At 41.5% G+C, this 21825-nt stretch overlaps 1 protein-coding gene across 1 annotated transcript in view; it reads right to left on the bottom strand.

The window, feature by feature from the left end:
* slc35d1b (solute carrier family 35 member D1b) overlaps positions 1 to 13808 on the bottom strand; it is a 52774-nt gene extending 38966 nt beyond the window's left edge. Inside the window, exons 1-2 of the mRNA XM_052608906.1 lie at positions 13362 to 13808; positions 12942 to 12975 (exon numbers count right to left, since the gene is read on the bottom strand). Of these exons, the coding sequence (XP_052464866.1) occupies positions 12942 to 12975; positions 13362 to 13543 (216 nt within the window). The 5' untranslated portion in view covers positions 13544 to 13808. The remainder of the gene's footprint in view (positions 1 to 12941; positions 12976 to 13361) is intronic.
* Positions 13809 to 21825: the final 8017 nt, after the last annotated feature.

The raw sequence follows: 21825 nt of genomic DNA, 5'->3' as shown, positions 1-21825 counted from the left end.
TCGGATAACTCGTTAAATCTATGGAATGAAACAGATAGAAAACAAGGAGTTTAATGGCTTGTACACGGCAATGCGATCTTCTCATTCATGAGAAATTAACTCTTTCTTGGCGTTACAAATAAAGTAAAGACAAAATAATAACAAGACGGCAGAATGAACTTATCATCCATAGTGGTTTTCATGTAGTCATTCTATGTCATCACATAGTGTGCGTTATAAGTTAATTGATTGGTCTCTTAAAGGATACTCCGCACTATAATGTAATGCATGAAAAATACATAGTTTTGGCTGTTACAAAGTCTTCCATAAACATCATCTGCAGATATAAGATATTTCATTGCACTTTAACAAGTAATCTGAATGGCCTATATATGCGCAATATTTTAAACGAGCCCTCACTAACACAGTTTTATGTCACAGTGATGTTAGAATGCGTCTCATTCTTGTTTCTGTGGAGGTGCGTCAGGCTCGCCATGAGGCACACGGTCCGGAGCGATGTATGACTTATGCATCAGTTCAATTCAACTTCACTCCAAATATATTAACTTACCTCTTTTGAATACTTTATATTTAACATGTTCGTTTATATCCAATATTAGTGTTAAACTGTTTGACTTTAAATGAAAGCTAATATCTATTTTCACCACTGACTGATTTTGCAGAACATTTAGACTGATAACTTCCGTGTGCAAAGTTGCCACAGGATGCATGATATGACAGTTGCGTCCAACTATAAATGAACTACTATAACCATACCACAACTAGGGCCCTATGATTTCCGCGATGCAGAAAACGCGGAGGGAATTGCGGAATCCAGTCATGAAAAAGGAATTTATAGTTTAACATGGAATGGGATGGAATTTGCCAAATTTGGAATGAATTAATCAAAAATAGGTCATTGCACTTACATCAAATCACGATATGGACTAATATCTGTAAATATTAAGCCGGGAGAGTCTATTCAAATATGAATCCTGCATGTTCTGTGTGTCTGTGTTAATGAATGGAGCAGATGCGTGTGACGGTCCGGTGATTTCAGCGTCTTCTGTCTCACTAAATAAGGACATGAAAACACATGAACAACATCTCCAGAACTGCTCTGATCCGTTTGATTTGAGTAAAACTAGCGTCACATCACATACACAGAACTGTAAAGGTACATTAACCCGTCAAAATAAAAGTCCGGTTTAATTTAAAAACAAGTATTTGCCAGATATGTAGTACTATTGTTCAGCAGAATGTACATAGCCTACTACTAAAAAAAGGTTTTTAAGGTTTAATCACACATTTTTGACCCATCACGGAAACCAGTGACACAAGTCGGCAGTACAACTTTCGAGCAAAATGAGAAAGAAGCGTGTTTTTTCAAAATTGGTGATTTTCGTTTTTTTCCAGAATCTGTTCAGAATCTCCGTGTTTGAGATAGCAGTATTGGTATATTTAAAAGCGTACATTTTGAGGTTGAAATCAGCTAGTTTGTCGGAGATTCTAGCACGCAGTAGGTGCGTTTCATTGTCTGTCTGTATTTCCATACTGGATAAGCCGGCTTTTGTTTCTTTTGTTATTGCCCCGCCCTCCGAGGGAAGCGTGGCTACTTAGTATGCAGCGCTCTGGCTGGCTGTAGCTGATATCAAAATTCAGTGAAGATGTACGCCGCAAAGATGAATGCAGACGAGCTGAACCGTGGCCGTTACACCAAAAATGCTTTGAAGTACTTCTTCGACAAGCCGGATGCTTATAAACAAGCGCTCACTGATCCTGAAGACGATCTGAGTGACAATGAAAGCGGCATAATAAGACTGTATAATATCCCTAATCTACAACTGAGCGAAGATGACGACGAGGAAGAATGCATTGGACTGGCGTCAGACGAGTTGGACCGTAAGATATCAGAGGCTATATCGATAGTAACATTTGATGGGGATAAAGACAGAGAAATGTGGAAAATCCGTAACATTTAGAGGCAAACACAGTGCAAACTTCGGATCTGCAAGAATACTTTTCTGTTTCTTATGGGGCGAGTTTTCATAAACATCAAAGTTTGTCGTTTTGTGTTCATTCTAAGAACACGTTATCTCATGTTTAGTCCATGTTTAAACCTTCCCATATCTACCTATTGTTATTAGCTAGCTCATCGGTTATCACAGTCCTAATGTTACACAATGAAATCAATTCACCAAGTTTTATGTAGAAAACCAGCAAATAACAAATTAAGTTAGCATCAATATGTACTTTTTGTTTACATAAACATTAAATTAATAACATTAAAAATGATGGCCACATTTTAAAGATTAAAGATTTTTTTATAAAAAGATAAAACTCACATATTTCAGCCTCTAAATCATTTTTATAATCATTTACAATGCACATTCTCCTTTATTATTAATAGTATGCGGTCCGATTTTTCCCGTTGTGTCTGTCGTTGCTATGCAGGGGGTATGGCTTATCTAAATGAGATGTAAATGAGCCCCATTGTCACTCGCAGTAGTGAGAACTGTACAATCTTTAAAGGCTATTTTCTGCTTTTTGAGGTTTTCTGAGTGCCTACCTTCAAATGGCCACAACTTCTCCAAATATAATTCGATTTCCATGTGTTACACATCGTTGGAAAGCTTGGAGACTACACTTTCAGAATCTGTGAATCACTCAAAATGCCCCAGAACTGACTTGTGTCCCTACTTTCCGTGATTGGTCACATTTGTTCCATGTTTTATTTTTAATAGTAAATCCCCTTTGTTTACCAAAAAGTTAAGTTTGCTTAATTTTCAATAATTAAAAGATAAATTAAATTAATATTTTATGTTTAATGTTTAATGTGCATCTCAGTTTACAGTGCAAGTACAGAAAGAGAAACAATTGGTAATAATTCAATGTTTGTTTTGGATGTGTGCATTGCATTCTTTGCATTTAAAAAATAAATTAAAAAAAATTCTAAAAAAGGAAACTTAGTTGTTAATTTTAAGAGACCCAGGAGTCTTATTTTCTTTTGCATAATTAATATTGCACTTTAATTAAGCAAAAACACATTTTATTTGATTACTCGATTAATCGATGGAATTTTTGGTAGAATACTCGATTACTAAAATATTCGATAGCTACAGCCCTACTATATAAGCAGGCAAACCGCCAGATGAATTCAGGCCATACAACTGAAGCGACAACACTGAAGCCGCAGCCTCGTGGCACGGCATATAAAGAAATATTTGTTACGTATCTCAGGAAACCAAGGTTACGTTCATAACCTAGTACGTTCCCTTTTGATACTTCACTCATACAGCATATGGGGAATGAATTCAACCGCATCGTGCCACGGTAGGGAACGACAAGACTTGATCTTGGACACCTTGGGGTCCAGGGGACAAGTGAGAGGGCTGGAGCCGTCGAACCCTTTATGCTATCCATGCTAAGAGGGAGCTAGCTCCCTGGAGGTGGCATGATGACGGAGGCCACTGTATCATACCGAGAGGACCCAAGCATGTAAGGTTGGGATATACAGGTTATAGAATCTGACAAAAGTGGATGGTGAGGACCAGCTGGACACCTCACAGATGTCCTTGATAAAAACACCACTAGACTATATAGAACTATCCCTGTAGTGGAGTGGGCTCTTACTCCTATGGGGCACTCAATTAACAAATGCCACGTTTCCACCGCAGGAATTTTACCCAGGAACTAGGGACTTTGGCCTGGTACTTGGTGTGTTTCCACCGCAGGAACCAGGAACTAAATAAAGTTCCGGGTAAAAAAATGCCCCTCAGAAAGTCTCTGCTGGCGAGGTGGTACTTTTTCAAAGTTCCGGAACTTTCGGGGGCGGGACTTTGGCGCTAAACATGCTGATTGGTTGAGTTCACGCAGCATTTATTTGGATCAACATTTTCAAAATATTACTGTTGTTGTGTCATGAAATGTAATTTTAAAAGTATTTCAGGCGAGAATGTAGTTGTTTAAAACTCAAATCTGTGGTTTATTTATAAAGACAGCGCCTATTTAAAAATGTGTTTCACCGATCTCGGAGACTGTGAGCTCCACTCGATCAGCGGAAGCTCAGTGATCATCCATCCGACCAGAAGCAGACTCACATCGGATAGACCTTCTGATATGTGCCGCTGGCTCTGATTCAATTTATCTATATGTTCAAATGAAATTAAAAAGGGCAAGTCTATATAATATTTTGTTTCATTGCAATGGCTGTATATAACATTACACATATCCCTGAACTAAGTACATTTCTGCAGCTGTTATTATGTTTAAATGAAAACGAAAGGAGGCAGTGGTATTTTATATCCTATTTCTTTTTATTATTAATATACAGAGAGGAAAATTAAAGGATTCGCACTCCCCAGTTGAATGCACGAAGTCAGAACTAACTACCGGTGATGCACGTCCAAAATCAGCTTACCTTTTTTTTTTTTTTATCAGCAGGACTTTGTATTGGGAAACGCGCGCAGACCTACGTCACCAGTCTATTTGCCTAATCTACCCGGTACTTTACACCGCGGTGGAAACGCTGAAAGCAACAGGTCTGGGGGGAAAAAAGTTCCTGGGAAAAAAAGTTCCTGGTACAAATGTTCCGGGAAATCTCGGTGGAAACGCGCAAAAGAGCGATAGCGTCAACTATCCAATGTGAGAGGCGTTGCTTTGAGTCCGAAGACCCCTTGGTGCAGCCACCAAAGCAGAGTGACCGATCAATGTAGATCCTTAAAGCCCTCACTGGGCAGAGTAATTCCAGCTCTCGCTCACCTGACAAAGGAGGCAGCGCTGAGAGGGAAATGACCTGTGCTCTGAATGGGGTCAAAAGCACTTTAGGGATGTAGCCATGCCACTGTCATGCTTTTGATTGGACTAGGACTTGGCACCCCTTTAGGATCGCCTGAAAGGATTGAAGGGCTCGTTCCACTGCCAGCATCAAGGCAGTTGAGATGAAGATGGCTAACCTTGTGTGACCATGAGCCGAAGGCTGGTCTGCCCTTGTACAAAGTGCCCAAATCCAGGGACACATTTGTTGAGAGCACCAGCCTTCTCGAAACCGCCTGCAAGGGTACTCCACGACTGAATCAAACAGGGTTCATCCAAGGTTTCAGGGCTGCCAGACAGGCCTGGTAGACCCTGATGCAAAAGAAGTCGTGCCGCCAAGCGTGAGGTGGGACCTGGAGTTTCAGCCAGCATTGCAGGGGCCACATTTGTAGGAGGCCGAGCTGTAAAACTGCGGAGGCGGAAGCCATCAGTCCTAGCATTGTCTGAAAGAACTTCAGAGGGAAACAGGTTTTTGCTGAATTACCAGAGCGTGCTGTGGTGAAATTACAGCCCTCTTATGGACATGATACGTTGGCTGGGGAGCAGTGAGCTCTTGGCAAAATTGACCCGAAGTCGTAGGCACTCTATAAGTGGCTCAGAAGCACGGATCTGTGATGGTGTAGCTTGGTTCGTGACTGGGCTAGAATGAGCCAGTCATCGAGAGAGTTCAGAACACGGATTCCCATCTGCCTCAGAGGGGAAAGTGCCTTGTTCATGCACTTTGTGAAAGTCGTGGAGCTAGAGACAGCCCAAAGGGAAGGACTGTATATTGGTAAGCCATGCACTCGAATTCAAATCTCAAGAATCGTCTGTGATAGGGGGCTATCTGGATGTGAAAGTAAGCATCTTTCAGGTCCAGCAAGAAGAACCAGTCAACATAAGGATCTGTTTCAATGTCAACATCCTGAACTTCCATCTCATGAGTGAGAGGTTCAGGAGTCTGAGGTCTAAGAAGGGTCTGAGACCACCATCTTTCTTGGGGACAAGGAAATAACGGCAGTAGTCTTCACTTCGGAGCAGAGGACCTGAGTGTTGTCCGGTTCTACCAAAGTGGGAATCACCCCATGAAAACGCGTACGTCTTCGGGTGAACTGCAGTGAGTAATCGTGCTTTATTATCCCCAAAACCCACTTGGACACTCCGGCGATGGCCTGCCAGGCCTCGGCCCACGTGACAAGAGGCTGGATAGTGTCGGATGGCAAGCCACTGATCAGGGGCCTGAACACTGACCAGTGTGGAAAAGGAAAAACGCTCTCTTTTTGAAAATGTGAAATATTGATTGTGTTCACCATAACAATGGCGCTTTGCGTAGGTGCAACAACAGTGGGCCCAGGTCGCAGAGCAGACAGGCAAGCTTTTGGAGTGGTCCGGCCGCGATGGGTCTTTGTCCCTTCCTCTTTCTTCCCCAATGATCAGGAGGATTTTGAGGGTGTTGGGTCCAGCACAATCCTTGGCCGTGGGCCCTGACATCTCAACGGTTTAGCACACTTAGTGGGGCGAGCTTGCTGATTCTGCTCCTTAGGGGGCGCCACCTAGGGAAGCAGAAGGGTCAGGCTTGCTTTGTCGGTGCAGTCCTCGGGCGAGTCAAGGCAGAGGCAGAGCTGGAGTATTTGGGCAGAAAGTGTTGCATTGCCTGAGACTAATTCTGTGCTGCAGTGAAACACTCAGTGAATCCCTCTACAGCTGGCCAGAGGTGAGCAGCCACGGCCTCGTCCAGTATTTGCTCATAGCCCTTCTCCTGAGAGTCATCCACTGAAGTGAGAGCTGCAAAGGAGGTAGTGCATAGGCGGGCAGAGTAGATAAGCTTGTCGTGAACTTCAGGGAAGAGCGCTGGCAGGGGGGGCCTGGCGGCGTTCTGGCAGGTACCACTCACCCAGTCTGCGGCACTTTGGCTCTTCAGGGGGAGCACACCCTAAATCGAGTTCCTTCACGGTTTTGGAGAGGACGCGGAAAACCTTGGTGTCTATCCCAGCTATGGTGTCAATGGGCTCAAGTGACGGAATGTGGGCGGGGTCAGAATCACCAGCCCAATCCTCTGTTTCGGAAGCTGCGAGTGACATGGAGTCATCAAGCGGCTCATCCTCTGATCCGCCAAAAGAGACAAGGCCCAGAGAAAAGGACAGGGGACGGCTCTCTCATAGGAGAGGGTGAGACACGCGGGTGCTGGGACGGCACTGAGCCTTTCTTCCCTTTCCCATTTTGGCGGGCTTTGGCGCGTGGCATTGCTGTAGCCCTGTCATTGGTTTAAAAAGTTTAACAGATTAAACCAATGGCAGTTCAGTTACACTGCGCTATTGAAAAAAGGCTTCAGCATCGAGGAAAAGGGAGCTTTTCCCCATATCTAGGTCAAATTTTTTTTTGGCACTACTGTCTATTAAAAATAAATAAAAAGAAACCAAGCATAGTAGACTTTTTTTCCTGTTTTATCAAAATTCATCGAAGTGTGACTCCCGAACCGAGGTATGTACCAAACCGTTGTAGCAGAAATGAGTCGAATCAGACAAATCAAAGAGTCTATCAGAGCTGTGTGCATTGAAACGAGAGCCGAATTCCTCAGGAAGTCATAAATCAGTTCTAGTGCCACAAGAACCAAGCAAGATAACCAACCAACCAACTTGTTCACACAACAGCTTTCAACATTAACACCAATATAACAATTATTGACAATTTTAATTCGAAGAAGAGATTGTCAAATTTATTGTTCGTGATTGGAATGCAACGCTGGACATCACATGTAAACCCAGGAGATCAAGTTAAATACTTGCATTGACTTCCCCCCCCCAGCCAGTGAAACCAGACTGAAATTCCTAAGGGGGAAGGGCTTTTAACCTTTGTCTTCACAGAAAAGTCCCTTTGCCAGAGAATGGCAAAGAAACTGCTTTTTATACATTATATATGGACCAGAATGAACTCAAAAAGACTTCTAAATGAATCGTTCCATTGCTTCATTTAACTCCATATTCATTTATGTGTAACCCACACATTTGACTATCATGTATAATCACTTATTGTGTATGTCTTTTGATAACTATAGGATACATAGTCATGTCTAGTATTGACATAATCAAATTTTCTTGCTTGATATTGTCCTGACAATCATTTATTTGTAAAATATATCATAATCATGTTATAGGAATCATGTCCAAAATTAGACCCTGTGAGGCAAGAACCACATGCTTGGTAAGATAAACAATGATTTATGATACCCCAGACCCCAGGACCATATCTGATTGGTCAAGGCAACATTTGAGGGGTGGCCAACAAGGAAGTTTAAAAACTTTGGACTCGATTAAAGGAACACTCCACCGTTTTTTGAAATAGGGCTTATTCACATTATTTCCTACATTTAGATAAGTGTGCAAATGCATTTTTGTGTCAGTGCATGCATTGTTTTAGTTTGACTGGGTCGGCGTTAGCTTAGCTTAGCACAATGAATGGAATCCTTTGTTGCCAGCTAGCATGGCCTGAGTAAAAGTGATCAAAAAAATAAAAAAAAACCACCTAATTACTTCTTGTGGCCTGCGTATTCACAACGAGTACAAATAGCGATCCAGATTAACACTAGGCGATTTCCTAGGCAGATATTGATTTGGGACTATATTGTGGGGAAGCACAGAAGAAAGCACTGCTACTTCGGCGCAGAGATATCACGCAACACATGAAAACATCAACTCTATGTGAATACAGGTATAATATGGGTCGATCTATACATGCGTCATGATTAAAATAATCACTTACTCTGTGGACAGCTGTCCATTTGGTCTATTCGGCGTGGGGCGTTTTTTCCAGTTCACTTTGTCACACCGGAAAAAAAAAAATCGAGTACTGCAGAATGGATCAGCGCCGTGAAATCCTCTGTAGATGTGACACAACTTCGGGCACGCTCATCTTGATCTGACGTTTTGAGCCTGGTCATCAATGGCAAAAACATGTCCCACTCTCTACAGCAAAGACACTCTATTTCCGTCGGCATAGATTGGCATATTCCCCCACATTCACACCACCAGTTCATGTTGGCTCTCATCCTCACGTCCTCAGGCTGTTGAGCGATCGCAACTAATACACGCGCATATAAATTTCACTCGCGGCTGGCTTGACGGTGTTTTTCTGAAGTGCGGCTGGCTTGACCGCAGTCTCCTACTGTCGTTCTATTTCCAAAGCATGCAGCTCGTCTTCTGTAAACTCTGGTTCAAATAGGTATGGTTCTGGTTCTTGACTGTCTGAGAAGTCACCCTCTTCGTCTCTCTCAAAATCAGCCATGTTCATCGCCATTCGTGTACTGTAAGGAAAATAGCCAGGCAGGCAGCTACTATTCACGCCGGTATGTTGACGGAAGTCGTGGGATTTCATGTGTTGCGTGATTCTCTGCCCCGAAGTAGCAGTGCTTCACCTAAGCAGCAGTGCTTCGCCTGTGCTTCCCCATAATATAGTCCCAAGCCAATATCTGCCTAGGAAATCGCCTAGTGTTAATCTGGATCGCTATTCGTACTCGTTGTGAATACGCAGTCCACAAGAAGTAATTAGGTGGGTTTTTTTTATTTTTTTGATCACTTTTACTCAGGCCATGCTAGCTGGCAACAAAGGATTCCATTCATTGTGCTAAGCTAAGCTAACGCCGACCCAGTCAAACTAAAACAATGCATGCACTGACACAAAAATGCATTTGCCCACCTATCTAAATGTAGGAAATAATGTGAATAAGCCCTATTTAAAAAAACGGTGGAGTGTTCCTTTAAATCTTGCTTTTAGTCTGCTTTTGCTGCTATTAGCCATGTCGGCTTTTAGTTCTAGCATTGCTTGTGCTATCAGTCATGCCTTGCTTTTAGTCTGCTTTTAGTTCTAGCATTGCTTGTGCTATCAGTCATGCGGGCTTTTAGTCTGCTTTTAGTTCCAGCCTTGCTCGTGCTATTAGTCATGCCTGCTCTTAGCTTTTAGCTTGTAGCATTGCTACATAGCTTTAGATTGTAGCATCTAGCCATGCGGTTAGTCGTCATTGTTCTTTGAGCGCGGCTCCAGCGTGCCTGCCTGCTGCTACTATGAGAAGGAACACAACCTAGTCTCGTCAAACTTTATTTCTTTTCTTTTCCGTTTGAGAGTTTCGTGTTCTGAGTTAAGTTTTGTAACGTTGAGTCTCCGACGCCTGACCTCGGATGCCCGTTCAACTTCGACCAGCGCACATGACTCTGCACTGTCAGCCAACGCCCAACAACCACGGGCTTCCCAAGACGTCACTTCACTACTGAACTTCCAGCCAATCAGCGACACCGGGATACCCCTTTCAACGGGAGTCCCTTTCACAGGAAACTAAGGCAACGTATCCCCAGATATTTGTTGTGCTGGTGTATCTAATATAATTTTAGTCACATTGAGGAACTCAATGCAAGGGCTAATTACGTGATTGATGGTTGTTCATGTCTATGCAATTTAACGTATTGCTGTAAACTTGGGATTCCATATTTCCATTCTCTTAAACTCATCTTTCCTTAACTTTCGACCTTCCTGCAACTTGTGTGAATGTGTGTGTGCGTGCGTTTATGTGTTAGATTAGTTTATATGTCTTAGATTTAACCTAATAAAGCCTTATTCATATTGAAAAGAGAAGTATCTTGTGTTTTGTGCTTACAAGTTAATGTCTTAAACTGCCGATCTTGTTACTGTGCTAATTGATAGTGTTTCACTATAGTTTGGATATTAGTATCCAGCGCAGATTTGATGTTAAACGGCTAGTTCACTGAATCGCAGGGCGTCTCCGTGACCAGCCGTGAAACAGTGATTCTGTTCAAATTCCCTTTAAAATCTTAAATGATTCCCTTTGAGCTAAATTGACCTGTTTCCCTTACACCGTGACATCTGTGCACTGTTCCATTCCTACCTAATATAAAAATATAAAGCCTCTAGTCAATAATAATGGACACTGACATTATGACGTCCAAACCCATAGGCTTAAATGCAATAAAGCTAATGGTTTGTGAAAGCTATGTGCTGAACATGTAACCTATCATTCGTTTTCTATGAATTTCGAGCAAGCCAGTAAACTAAATTCCGGTCAATGCTTATGAAACCAATATAATCAGGGGCGTCATGATTTTTGAGGGGGCACGGGACGGGGGGTGGGTTTATGAGAGCAGGGGTCTCGTCATCCTTGTCATGTGACACAGTAGCCACAACAAATTAGGTCTTAACTACGGAAGTTCTAAGTGGCCATGCATTATAATTTTTTTCCTTCTTGTTTTCTTGTTATAACGACTTAATTGTCTCGTTATCTCGACATAACGAAAGTCGTTTTCTCATTTTAATGACTTAATTTTCTCGTTATCTCGACATAACCAAAGTCGTTTTCTCGTTATAATGACTTAATTTTCTCTAAGAAGTTACAAAACTGCGCCAGACCTGGCACTACAGACCTGAATATAACTGATGGGGTGTTGTACACTATCCACTTTACTGTACGTGGACCTTCCTCGTGATCGCTATAATTTGTGCAGTCTTGTTCATTACTGAGATTTAATTAATTCATAAATGTTAAATGCTTGAATCAGCATGACTAATTAGTGTATTAAGTTCTTTCTAGATGCATGAGTTTCACCAATGCGTTCTGTGTCATATAATAACTGCTCTTCAAAACCAAGGTTGACGTCACTGTATTCTGTTTGCACCTATATCTTTATTTGTGCTTCTTTTAGGCACATGATTGTTAGTCAATAAGCGGAGATGTTCTGTTTATCTACAGTAGGACGGGATTTAAGGATAGGCTATTTGTGATGTACTTCTTTTCCTTATTATTAATCTTTATTGTTAACCATATTGATGAGAAATGTGATGTATATATAAAGTGCATAGGCTAAATTAATTCAGTTTTGTTCTATAATGTTGTAATCGTTTTTTCTGCACACACAAACATATACATGAACGATCTTTTCAAACAGAAGTTTGTAAGGCACATGATATCGGTCACAGCATAAAAAAATGACAAATTATATATAATTTTATTTCCAATAAAGGGAAAATTAAAGAGCCACACAGATGGGAAATCAAAAATTACCTGTATTACAGTGTATGATGTAGCTGTCCATCAGTGTAAACAATGTGCAAAGTAATTAAACCAAAAAGTACATGATTTATAAAGTTATTGGCTTCTAAAGTAAGGAGTCGACTCTGAATCGCTGAAACGAGTCGTTATAGATTTCAAATCTTTTGCCCATCTCTATGTATGTCACTAGGAACACTTTGCATAATAATCTCCGCCTACCGTCTTGGGAGAAACGGAACTCTGACCAGCCCACCACCCCCCATTAAAATGAAGTGTAACTCTGTGAATACTCAACGAAGAGACATGAGAGAGATATCTATAGAAAGCTTGACATGTCTACTTTAAAACTAAAATAAGAAAACAGATATTCTGTGATAAAGTAATCCATATGAAAACAACGCGATGTCTGTTTTTCATGTCTCCCTTCGTTTTATCTAATGTGACCATGCCCCCGCGCTGAACGCGCTATTCAGATTCAAACTGAAGTGCGCGGCTTGAATACACCCACACAGAAGAAAAAGCAGCGAGACTGTTCAAGTTTTTTATATTACTGTTTGCTTCGCGATGAGAGGAATAAGACATAATTCACCCCAAACAGATGCCTACGCATTGTTTACTGTGAAGTTGTGTGCGGAACAACCAATCAAAACTGATTATGTCAGTTGACCAATCAGAACACAGTATGCTACTGAAAGGTGAGGTTTAAGGAAACTGAATATTTTGAACAGCTTCGCACGAACCGTTTGGGGATCTCTGAGAATTGAGGTAATTTTAAAATGATATTTTGACAAAATGACAATGTTTTTTAACCTTGGAGGGATTTAAACCTAATGTACAGGACTTATAAACAGTGATAGGAAGCTTAGAATTTTCATCGTACTGGCTCTTTAAAAGAGAGTTTAATCCAAGCAGCTCTAAAAGATCTTAGAATAGTTCTGCATCCTTCTGAAGTGTTCGAGGTGTTGCCATTTAAACATGTTAATTACAAAAACAAAACGTTCTCTGGAAAAATCAACAGTGATTGATCATAATAATATTATGTATTTAAGACACTTGGAGAACATGTATAAAAAAATAAAATAAATAAAAAATAAAAAAAAAATAATAACTTTCTTACTTGTCCAATTCCCACTGCTAAAGAGGACGGGAATCTGAGGGAAAACACGGTTTAAGTGCATAAAATAATAAACATATGGAAAGTACATAGTGCCCTTTAATACAAAAAAAATATTAATAATAATAATAATAATGAATCCATCGTATACATTTTAATATAATCTATGCAACTAACAGATCTGTTAAAAAGATATAAAAAATAATAACACGAGAGAGATTGAATTAGGAGTAACCTATTCACGTAGCTATTTGACCAGTTTAAATCATACCCAAGGTAAACAAGAGTAAAAAGACACTATAAAAGTTTAAGTGGTCAGATCTATAGACTGTCATTATACATTGGTACATCTAGTAATAAAAGCACTAGTATGAATAAGCTAACATGAAACATAAATTAATATAGTGACGTTAATGCGATTACCTGTAATTAGTGAGAACGCTCTTGTTAACGACAACAATAAGGAAAGAAGAGAGCCCATAGAAACCTGCAGCAAATAACTTAACAAATAATGCAGATGTGCCAGTTCCGCCTTCTCGGGAAATATTATCTTTTTGGTCATTCTCAGTGGAACTCACACAGAGACGTTTTCGTATATCCGCCATGTCTACCCAGATGCATGCGGCTTTCTGTTAAATAGGTCCAATCAATTTTCTGCATAAAAAATCGTTCCCAGTGTTGAAGTTTTTGAAGGGACAGCCGTGTTCCAATTCAGAGACTGTGGCCGTTTCTCAATACACCGTGTGTTCGGATTGCGTCCTCGGTATAGTTCGGACTTCCCAAATTCAACTTGGAAGTGTGAACTCCCGAGGACGGGAGGACGTAAGTCCGGTAATTCTGTAAATGGAACCAAGTGTGTAACAGCAGCGTACTGCAGCACCCCCTGGAGCGTAACCGACGAAAACATTTGTGTGATGAGGGTGCGGCGTTAAAATAAATGAATAAACAATATGTAATAAAGAAATAATAATATTTATTTTATTAATTTGTATATTCATAAAAATGTATTGAAAAAGTAGCCTAAGCCTACAATTTCAAGAAGCAACGGTTAAATATGAGTTAAATTAGATCAAATTGACTGTGAACGTCGTTTCAACTGATTAAAGTTATTTAACTTACATAAAAAATAAATTAAAAAAATGTTACCATAATTTTTGGATTATAATATAACTCGTAACATGTTTCTACCATACCCAAATTAAGAATTAAAGGTCATACGATGTTTCTAAAAAAGAACATTATTTTGTGTAGTTGATGTGAATGAAATCAGTTTATGTGGTTTAAGTAAAAAAAAAAATTTGTACACATATTGTACATTATTGTTTCTCCTCTATGGCCCGGCTTTTCTGAAACATATCATTAGACCCATTATAAACGAGGCATTTGTTGCATCCAGTGGGGACAGTCCTCGCGCCCCCCAGCTCTGCATATTTTGCTTGTTTGTTAACACCCCTGATTCAGATAATCACCTCATTAGAAGTGAGTTCCATGCATGAATTGACATGGTCCCTACAAAGTGTTCATTGTGACTGTGATGTCCACTTTGCAGGGCACTTACGTTTGAATAGAATAAATTATTAACATAAAACCATGTCTGCATTCCATGTGATCAGAGAAATGACAAACAAGCGCTGCTCAAGACTCACGTTTGAATCATCATAGGCAAATCCTTTACATTCTACAGGGGCAACATTGAGGGCATGCTGACCAGCTGCATCACTGTCTGGTATGGGAACTGTAGTGCAACAGACCACAAGACCATCCAACGGACACAGCTGCAAAGATCATCCTTGCCCCCCTGCCCTTCATCTTGACATTTTCCTTACACGGTGGTCCAGCAAAGCCAACAGTGTCTTTAAGGACGCTACCCATCCCTCCCACAGTCTCTTTCAGCTTCTACCATCAGGAAGACGGTACCAGAGCATCAGAGCCCTCTCCGCCAGACTGCTCAAAAGTTTTTTTCCCCAGGCTGTTAAAGCTGAAAGGACCTCTACAGCCCTGGTATGGTAGAAGCTGAAAGAGACTGTGGGAGGGATGGGTAGGGTCCTTAAGGATACTGTTGGCTTTGCTGGACCATCGTGTAAGGAAAATGTCAAAGATGAAGGGGAGAGGGGCAAGGATTATCAGAACATTGTAAAACTCACACATGCAAGTCAAAAAGCATACAACACCACACATTACATACTCAGCACTTCACTGCACTCAAACACACATGCAAACAACACCTCAAACATTGTGTAATATATACCACACACACACATACAACACCACAAATATAAAAAGCATGTTGATACTTACTGTTCAGTTTTTACTGTATCTGTATTGTCATTTAAAAAAAAAATGTTTAAAAATGTTTCAAAAGATTTTAAGTTGCATTTGTAAAAAATGAAGTCATTTAATATTCATCAGTTGTCTGTCACGTCTTCCACTCATTGTTATATATAACTAATTTAAGTATTGAGCAGTACCTAGGTATTTTGGAGTACAAAAACTTTTATAATGGGGTAAGCAAGACTTTTATTGTAGAAATAACTTGTATTAGTAAAATCTACTTAAAATATTGTGTTAAACCAACTGATAAATTTGTTCATTGGGATACTCAAATATTTAAGTATTGCTGACCAAAGATTTTAAGGTAACACTGCTTAAAATTCCATGTTAAGTTTACTTAAGAAAAGGGATGCAAAAATGATGCACTATTGTATATTTTTAAGCAAATAGCATATTATTTTTTTCAGTGCAGTTTAGCACTGAAACTGCTGAAACACATCTCATCATTGCAGTCAAAACCAGAAATTCAATTAAGTTTGAGGTTGTTAAAAGTTTCACACAAAAAAACAAGTAATTTTGTGCACACATAACCCATATGTAACTTAATCACTAAGAAAATTACCATATGAATGAGGAAAAATCCGCTTGTGATCAATTTATTTATTTTTTTTTTCCTTAAGGCACTAGATTTAGACCTCTTGTTCAGATGTTGAAAATCACATTTGACTCGTCATACTCGTTTCTTTCAACATTTCCGCTTGACATTAAAGCGTAGTTCTAATGTGTACACTCCATCGGTCATAAGTATTAGCATCTGCCGAGTGGTCCATTCTTTCTGTTTGTACATTTTTGGTGGATTTGGTAGAGTGAATATGTCATCTTCTTGTAACATGATTGTAATTAAGAACCATAACATTATAACAACATAATCTTGAAAAGGTTATACGTAGACATAGTCTTTTATATAGGAACTATGGTTGTCCTTCAATAAATATGTATCAGTATAAATAAGTAGTAGCCCTTTATTGTCACTAGTCACAAGTACCAGCGAAATTAGCCATCAACCTGTCCATACATACAAAACATACTTAGAAGGGGGTAGACAGGGCAGGAAGACATGGAATTGAGGAAGAAATACAGCATAACATTACGGAAGTGAGAAGAAAAACCCAACACCAATACCATGCTCCTTTTGGGAGTACAGTATGGGAACATGAAAAAAACCTCAGAAACAAAAGCACATAATCACAATAAACACACGACATTGCAACTGGGGACGGAAATTGGGGGGGTTGAGGTAATCCAGTGCAGGCAGCAGCCATCAGCCAGCTATTAAAGTGCTGGTCACAGACCCGCTTGCCAGACTGGTGGTACAAAGTGGCGAATGTGAGGGATGGGGGTTGGGAGGTGAGTGCATATCTGTACATGTGTGTTGGTAAGTCTGGAGAGTTGTGATTCTCTCTAGATGTCTCAGTCTGGAGATTATACAGCGTCACAGCAAGTTGCCATGGAGACAACCTTGGTCAGTTCCTAGACAGAGTCAACAATCAGCAGGTGTCTGTGAAGAGGGGGAGGAACGCGAGAGAAGTCTGGCTGCAATGCTCTTCCCGGGAGATATTTTGTATCCAGCCCAAGGCCGATGCTGGTAGAAAAGCCAAAAGAAGATAAGATACCAATTGTTTGGTCTAGTAGCCGCATTCCATTTGGCGGTCACTATGATTGTTCATTTGTCCATTTTGGTCTCCAAAATCTTTGCAATTTCCTTTGCAAATCCATGAGCTTCTCCGTGATGTTATCCATATTTTGGTTAATAGTCCCAGTCTCAATGTTGACCGCTCTACCCACTGCTTCGATCATGACGGGTAGCCTTATGAGGCTTTGGACAGTTTTTCCCATCTTCTGAATTTTTCGATAAACCAGGGCAGAGCCTAATCCAATCAGCAGAATACCTGTTATCATGGTTCCGAATAGGTATATATCTTCAATGTCCTCCACGGAAAGAGCCGCCAGACACACGACCTGCCAATTCGCCCACAAGTCCATCGTTTAGACAGCTGCGAACGTTCCTGCAGGGCAGTCAGGTTCCCCCGAACTCAAGCTCCTCGTCGAGAAGATGGTGTTAATTGCGTTGAGAGACCAATTAATCAAATCCATGTTTCAGTTTAGGAGAGCAGTACAGATTGAGTCTCTCAATGTAGACGAGGCAAGAGAAAACAAGCGAGGCAGGGAGGAGAGGAAAGAAATGCGACCGCCTCCGTTGAGAGCTGAAGAGAAGAGCATTTCATCATTGAATTCAGTGATGTCTGTATCTGGGGTTTTAGTTGTCCTGGTCTATGCTGTCTTTCAGGGCTGTAGAGGTCCTTTCTAGTTGCTGATCCACCATCTGGTCTGGATATGTTCTGAATCCAGGTGACTGCAGTGACCCTCTGATCAGGATACAGACTGGATCTGGTGGCTACAGTGACCTCAGAATAAGACAGAAACAGACTAATATTAGCGTAGGTGCCATTCTACTAAGGATGTAGCAAGTACATCAGGTGTTATGGGAAGTGTTTCTGGTTTACCTAATTAATGCAGCCTAAAAATCCTCTAACGGATTTGGATATTAGAAGCAATTTAGTGTGTTGTGTGTAAGCCAGGTTAAAGAGATGGGTCTTTAATCTAGATTTAAACTGCAAGATTGTGTCTGCCTCCCGAACAATGTTAGGTAGGTTATTCCAGAGTTTAGGCGCCAAATAGGGAAAGAATTTGCTGCCCGCAGTTGATTTTGATATTCTAGGTATTATCAAATTGCCTTTGGCATTTTGAGAATGCAGCGGACATGGAGGATTCTAATGTAACAAGAGCTCATTCAAATACTGAGGTGATAAACCATTCAGGGTTTTATAAGTAATAAGCAAGATTTTAAAATCTATAAGATGTTTGATAGGGAGCCAGTGCATTGTTGACAGGGCCGGGTTAATGTGGTCATACTTCCTGGTTCTTGTAAGAACTCTTGCTGCTGCATTTTGGACTAACTGTAGTTTGTTAACTAAGACTTCCCCTTCTATAGTGCCCTGTCTGATGCAATACTGTAGCTGATGGCTGAATGGTTACAATTTTATCCCTAATAGTATCGGTTTTAGAAGTAAAGTAGTTCATAAAGTCATTAGACGAGAGTGTTATGCAAACAGTCCATAACGTTATCTTTGATTTAAAATATTGAATTGCATGTCTAACAATGTACAAACTTCATAATCATCGCGAAGAAGCAGGCGGGAACCGGCGGACAATCAAATAAGATTTTAATAATCAAAATAAAAACCAAACACAACTAAAACCCAGGCCTGGTCCTCTCTCGTCCTTCACTGTCACCTCTCCAGTTTTATATCCTTCCATCTCCTCCGTGGGACTTGAGACCGGTGGGTCGAGCAGGTGTCGCTCATCTCCAATCACTCCACCAGCCTCGCCTCGTTCCCCTGGCTCTCGGCCCCGCCCCACTCGTCACATACCCCATCGCCCCTCGCAGGCTGGGGGGTACCCACGAGACTGCGCTCTATGCCACCGCCCCTCCCTCCGGGGGGACCGCTCACGGTGACCTGCGGGAACCTGGGGGTAGGACAGATGATGCGAGAGAAAAGGAGATGGAAGGAGAAGCAACAGAGACAAGAGAGGGGAGAGAGGAAAAAAAAAAATTCCGGTTCCCAGACACACTGCTGCTTGGCCTTCCACCAGCTGGGTGATCTCCTCCGCGAATGGAGTGGGCACGTATGCTTTTCAAACCAGCCAAGTCAAGATCAATGGTGCTGAGAAGAGGAAAGATGGATGATAATTTCGGTTTAGCATAGCTGGTGCAACAATCCCGACAATCACTGCGAAGCCTGTCAAGAGCTTAGGTAAGGTGTTTGACAGCACCCTGAGGGACTTCGCATCCATCCAGTCAACCTGCACGGAGCTGGGAAGATGGCTGAAGACAGTGGATCGGTTTGGACTGCCAGGGAAGTTCAAAGCTTGGCTGTACCAATATGGCATTCTTCCCAGTGGCCACTACTCGTTTACAAAGTGCCAATCTCGACTGTGGAAACCTTAGAGAGGAAGGTCACCAGCCACCTCAGAAGATGGCTGGGGCTTCCAAAAATTCTAAGTTGCACTGCACTTTATGGGCACAGCAAAAGAATAAATAAATTGCAAATAAATAAATTGTATGAACAGTTGTGCTATAGATGATAATGGAATATAATAGAGTAAGATGCAGGGGTGTACTAGGATGGAGAGGTAACAAATAAATATAGGGATATTGCACATTTTTATTGCATTCGTGGGGAACATTTAACTGTTTATGAGGTAGATTGCCTGAGGAAAGAAACTGTTCTTGCACCTGATTGTCCCGGTATTTGTCGCTCTAAAGTGCAGACCAGATGGCAAAAGTTCTTAAAGGGGGTATCTTGGATGTGAGGGATCCAGAGTGATTTTTCGAGCCCTTCTCCTCATTCTGGATGTATACAGTTCTTGAAGGGTGGACAGGGGAACACCAATAATCCTTTCAGCAGTCCGAAATGTTCTCTGTAGTCTTCTCATGTCTAATTTTGTAGCTGAACCAAACCAGAAATTGCAGAGGACAGACTAATGGGAGCTGAGTAGAACTGTTTCAGCAGCTCCTGTGGCAGGTTAAACTTCCTCAGCTGGTGAAGGAAGTATAACCTTTGTTGGGCCTTTTTAACAATGGACTCAATATGATTGTCCCACTTCGAGTCTGTGGTTCCAAGGAATCTGAATGACTCCACTGCAGCCACAGTGCTGTCTATAATGGTGAGTGGGGGGAGTGCAGGGCACAAATTCTGAGTATGGGTCACCATACTTGGCTGTATGTCTCGTCACATGTCTCACGGCATCCAAGATCAGTCCTAGACTTAGGCTGGTTGGAAGAAACCTAGCTTACTGTTGAGAGTTTGGCCAGGTCGCATGTTGAGGCAGACGCTGACACTCTTGCTGTAGGCAGGTATTGTAACTTGCTCACTGATCATTGTGCATGCATCTGGAATTGTTTGACCAGATTGATGGTTCTTGAGATTGATTGCAATAGTCAGTTGTTGTGATGGGGGAGCCCATATGATGTCGTTCACGGTGTCAATGCAGGCGTTGAGATGAACCATGATGTCTGCTCCTATGTAGATGTCATGAGGTAGGTTGGGGACAACGAAGAAGTGGTGACTCAGGAGTCTGTTGTTCCATCGTAGTTCTACAGTGCAGACAGTCTTGGAGGTAGACATAGTTGTTGACCATGGACTGAGAAGGAAGCAGCTGTGCTTCAATGCATCTCTGCTTAAATGTTTTGAAGAGCTTTAGGCTGATGGGTGAGTTTTTAGTCCACAGGGCTATTGCTGCATCAGACACTGGTGTGTCTTGGACATTTATGACAGTCATGATTAGAAGAGAACTTGAGTCTGAGTCAGACTCTTGCAATGAGAAGAGGAAGGGGTCTTGGTTCTTGCTGTTCAGAGTTGAGCTAGCTCTTGGCTTTGACACTGCAACACGTTTGGGTTTACTGACTGGAGGCCTGCAGACTTGAGTCCAGATCTTCAGGTGCTTGAAGTCTATTAAAAGTTCAAAGCAGTCGTTCCCACTTAGGAGTGGATAGGTGTTGAGTGGTGAAATGTACACTGGGTGTATGAGATTCATTGGCCCCACGGTTAGGTGAATTGGGGTCACGTTTTAGTTGTAGGCCTGTGTGGGAATATGTGTTGCGGTTCAGCTCACACCTTTGAAATTTGAGGGTGCTATTAAACTTCTTTGTTCTTTCTTTGACTTCAAGGAGTTTGGTCAACAATAGAGTGATGTTGGCTCCTGTGTTGAGAAGGGCTTCAACTTTGATGTGGCGTTCAATGATAATGGAGAGGTAAAACTTTCTTACTATACCTTTCTCAATGAGGTCGCCCAGGAGTTGAGGGACTGGAGTTTGGGAGGAAACAGGTAGGATATCAGGACTGATCTGGTGTTCTTTGGAGGAGTGACAGATGACTAAACTGCTTTTTGTTGGACACTGCTGTGATCTGGAGTATCAGGTGTTGAGTTAGGGACTAACTCTATTGCTGGGTTTTCAGGTAGGATTTCTTGCCTTGTTCTTGTCTGAAGATAGAGTAGTTATGGGTCTCAGAGAGTGAGGTGAAGGAGTGCTGCTCTCTGTGGTTTGTTGGGTCAGGTGGTCACTGTCTTCTAGTCGAGTTGCTAGTCAGGATGAATCTGGTTTCTCTTTCTTTTCCCACTTCCGGTCCTCCTCTTTTCATTGTAAGAACTCTTTCATCATCATCAGATCTTGTGAGTCAAAGCACGGTGAAGTCTGTTGTTCTTGCATGGTTTCCGTTTAAGCTCGATCAGCTTGGAATCTTTATGAGTTTTTTTGCCGATTCCTTGGGCTGATTGCTCCAGGGTGTGTTTGTCATTTTCCCTTGGAAAGGTAGGAGGCTGTCTGTTACAACACGTAGCCAAGTCTCAAGGTCCTCCCAGTGGACAACAGGGTCTATTGTGCGAGACATGTTTTTGCCGCTTTGAGGGAGATTTAGACTGACACAGTCCTTGAAGAGGAGAAAAACAAAACAAAACCAAAACAAGGCAAAATAGAGGTGTAAGTATTTCAAGT

Source organism: Carassius gibelio, chromosome A2 (genome assembly GCF_023724105.1).
Source record: "Carassius gibelio isolate Cgi1373 ecotype wild population from Czech Republic chromosome A2, carGib1.2-hapl.c, whole genome shotgun sequence".
In the NCBI taxonomy this organism is placed as follows: Eukaryota; Metazoa; Chordata; class Actinopteri; order Cypriniformes; family Cyprinidae; genus Carassius; species Carassius gibelio.
Note: the sequence above shows the minus strand (reverse complement) of the source record. Positions and strands in the feature narration are given on the sequence as shown.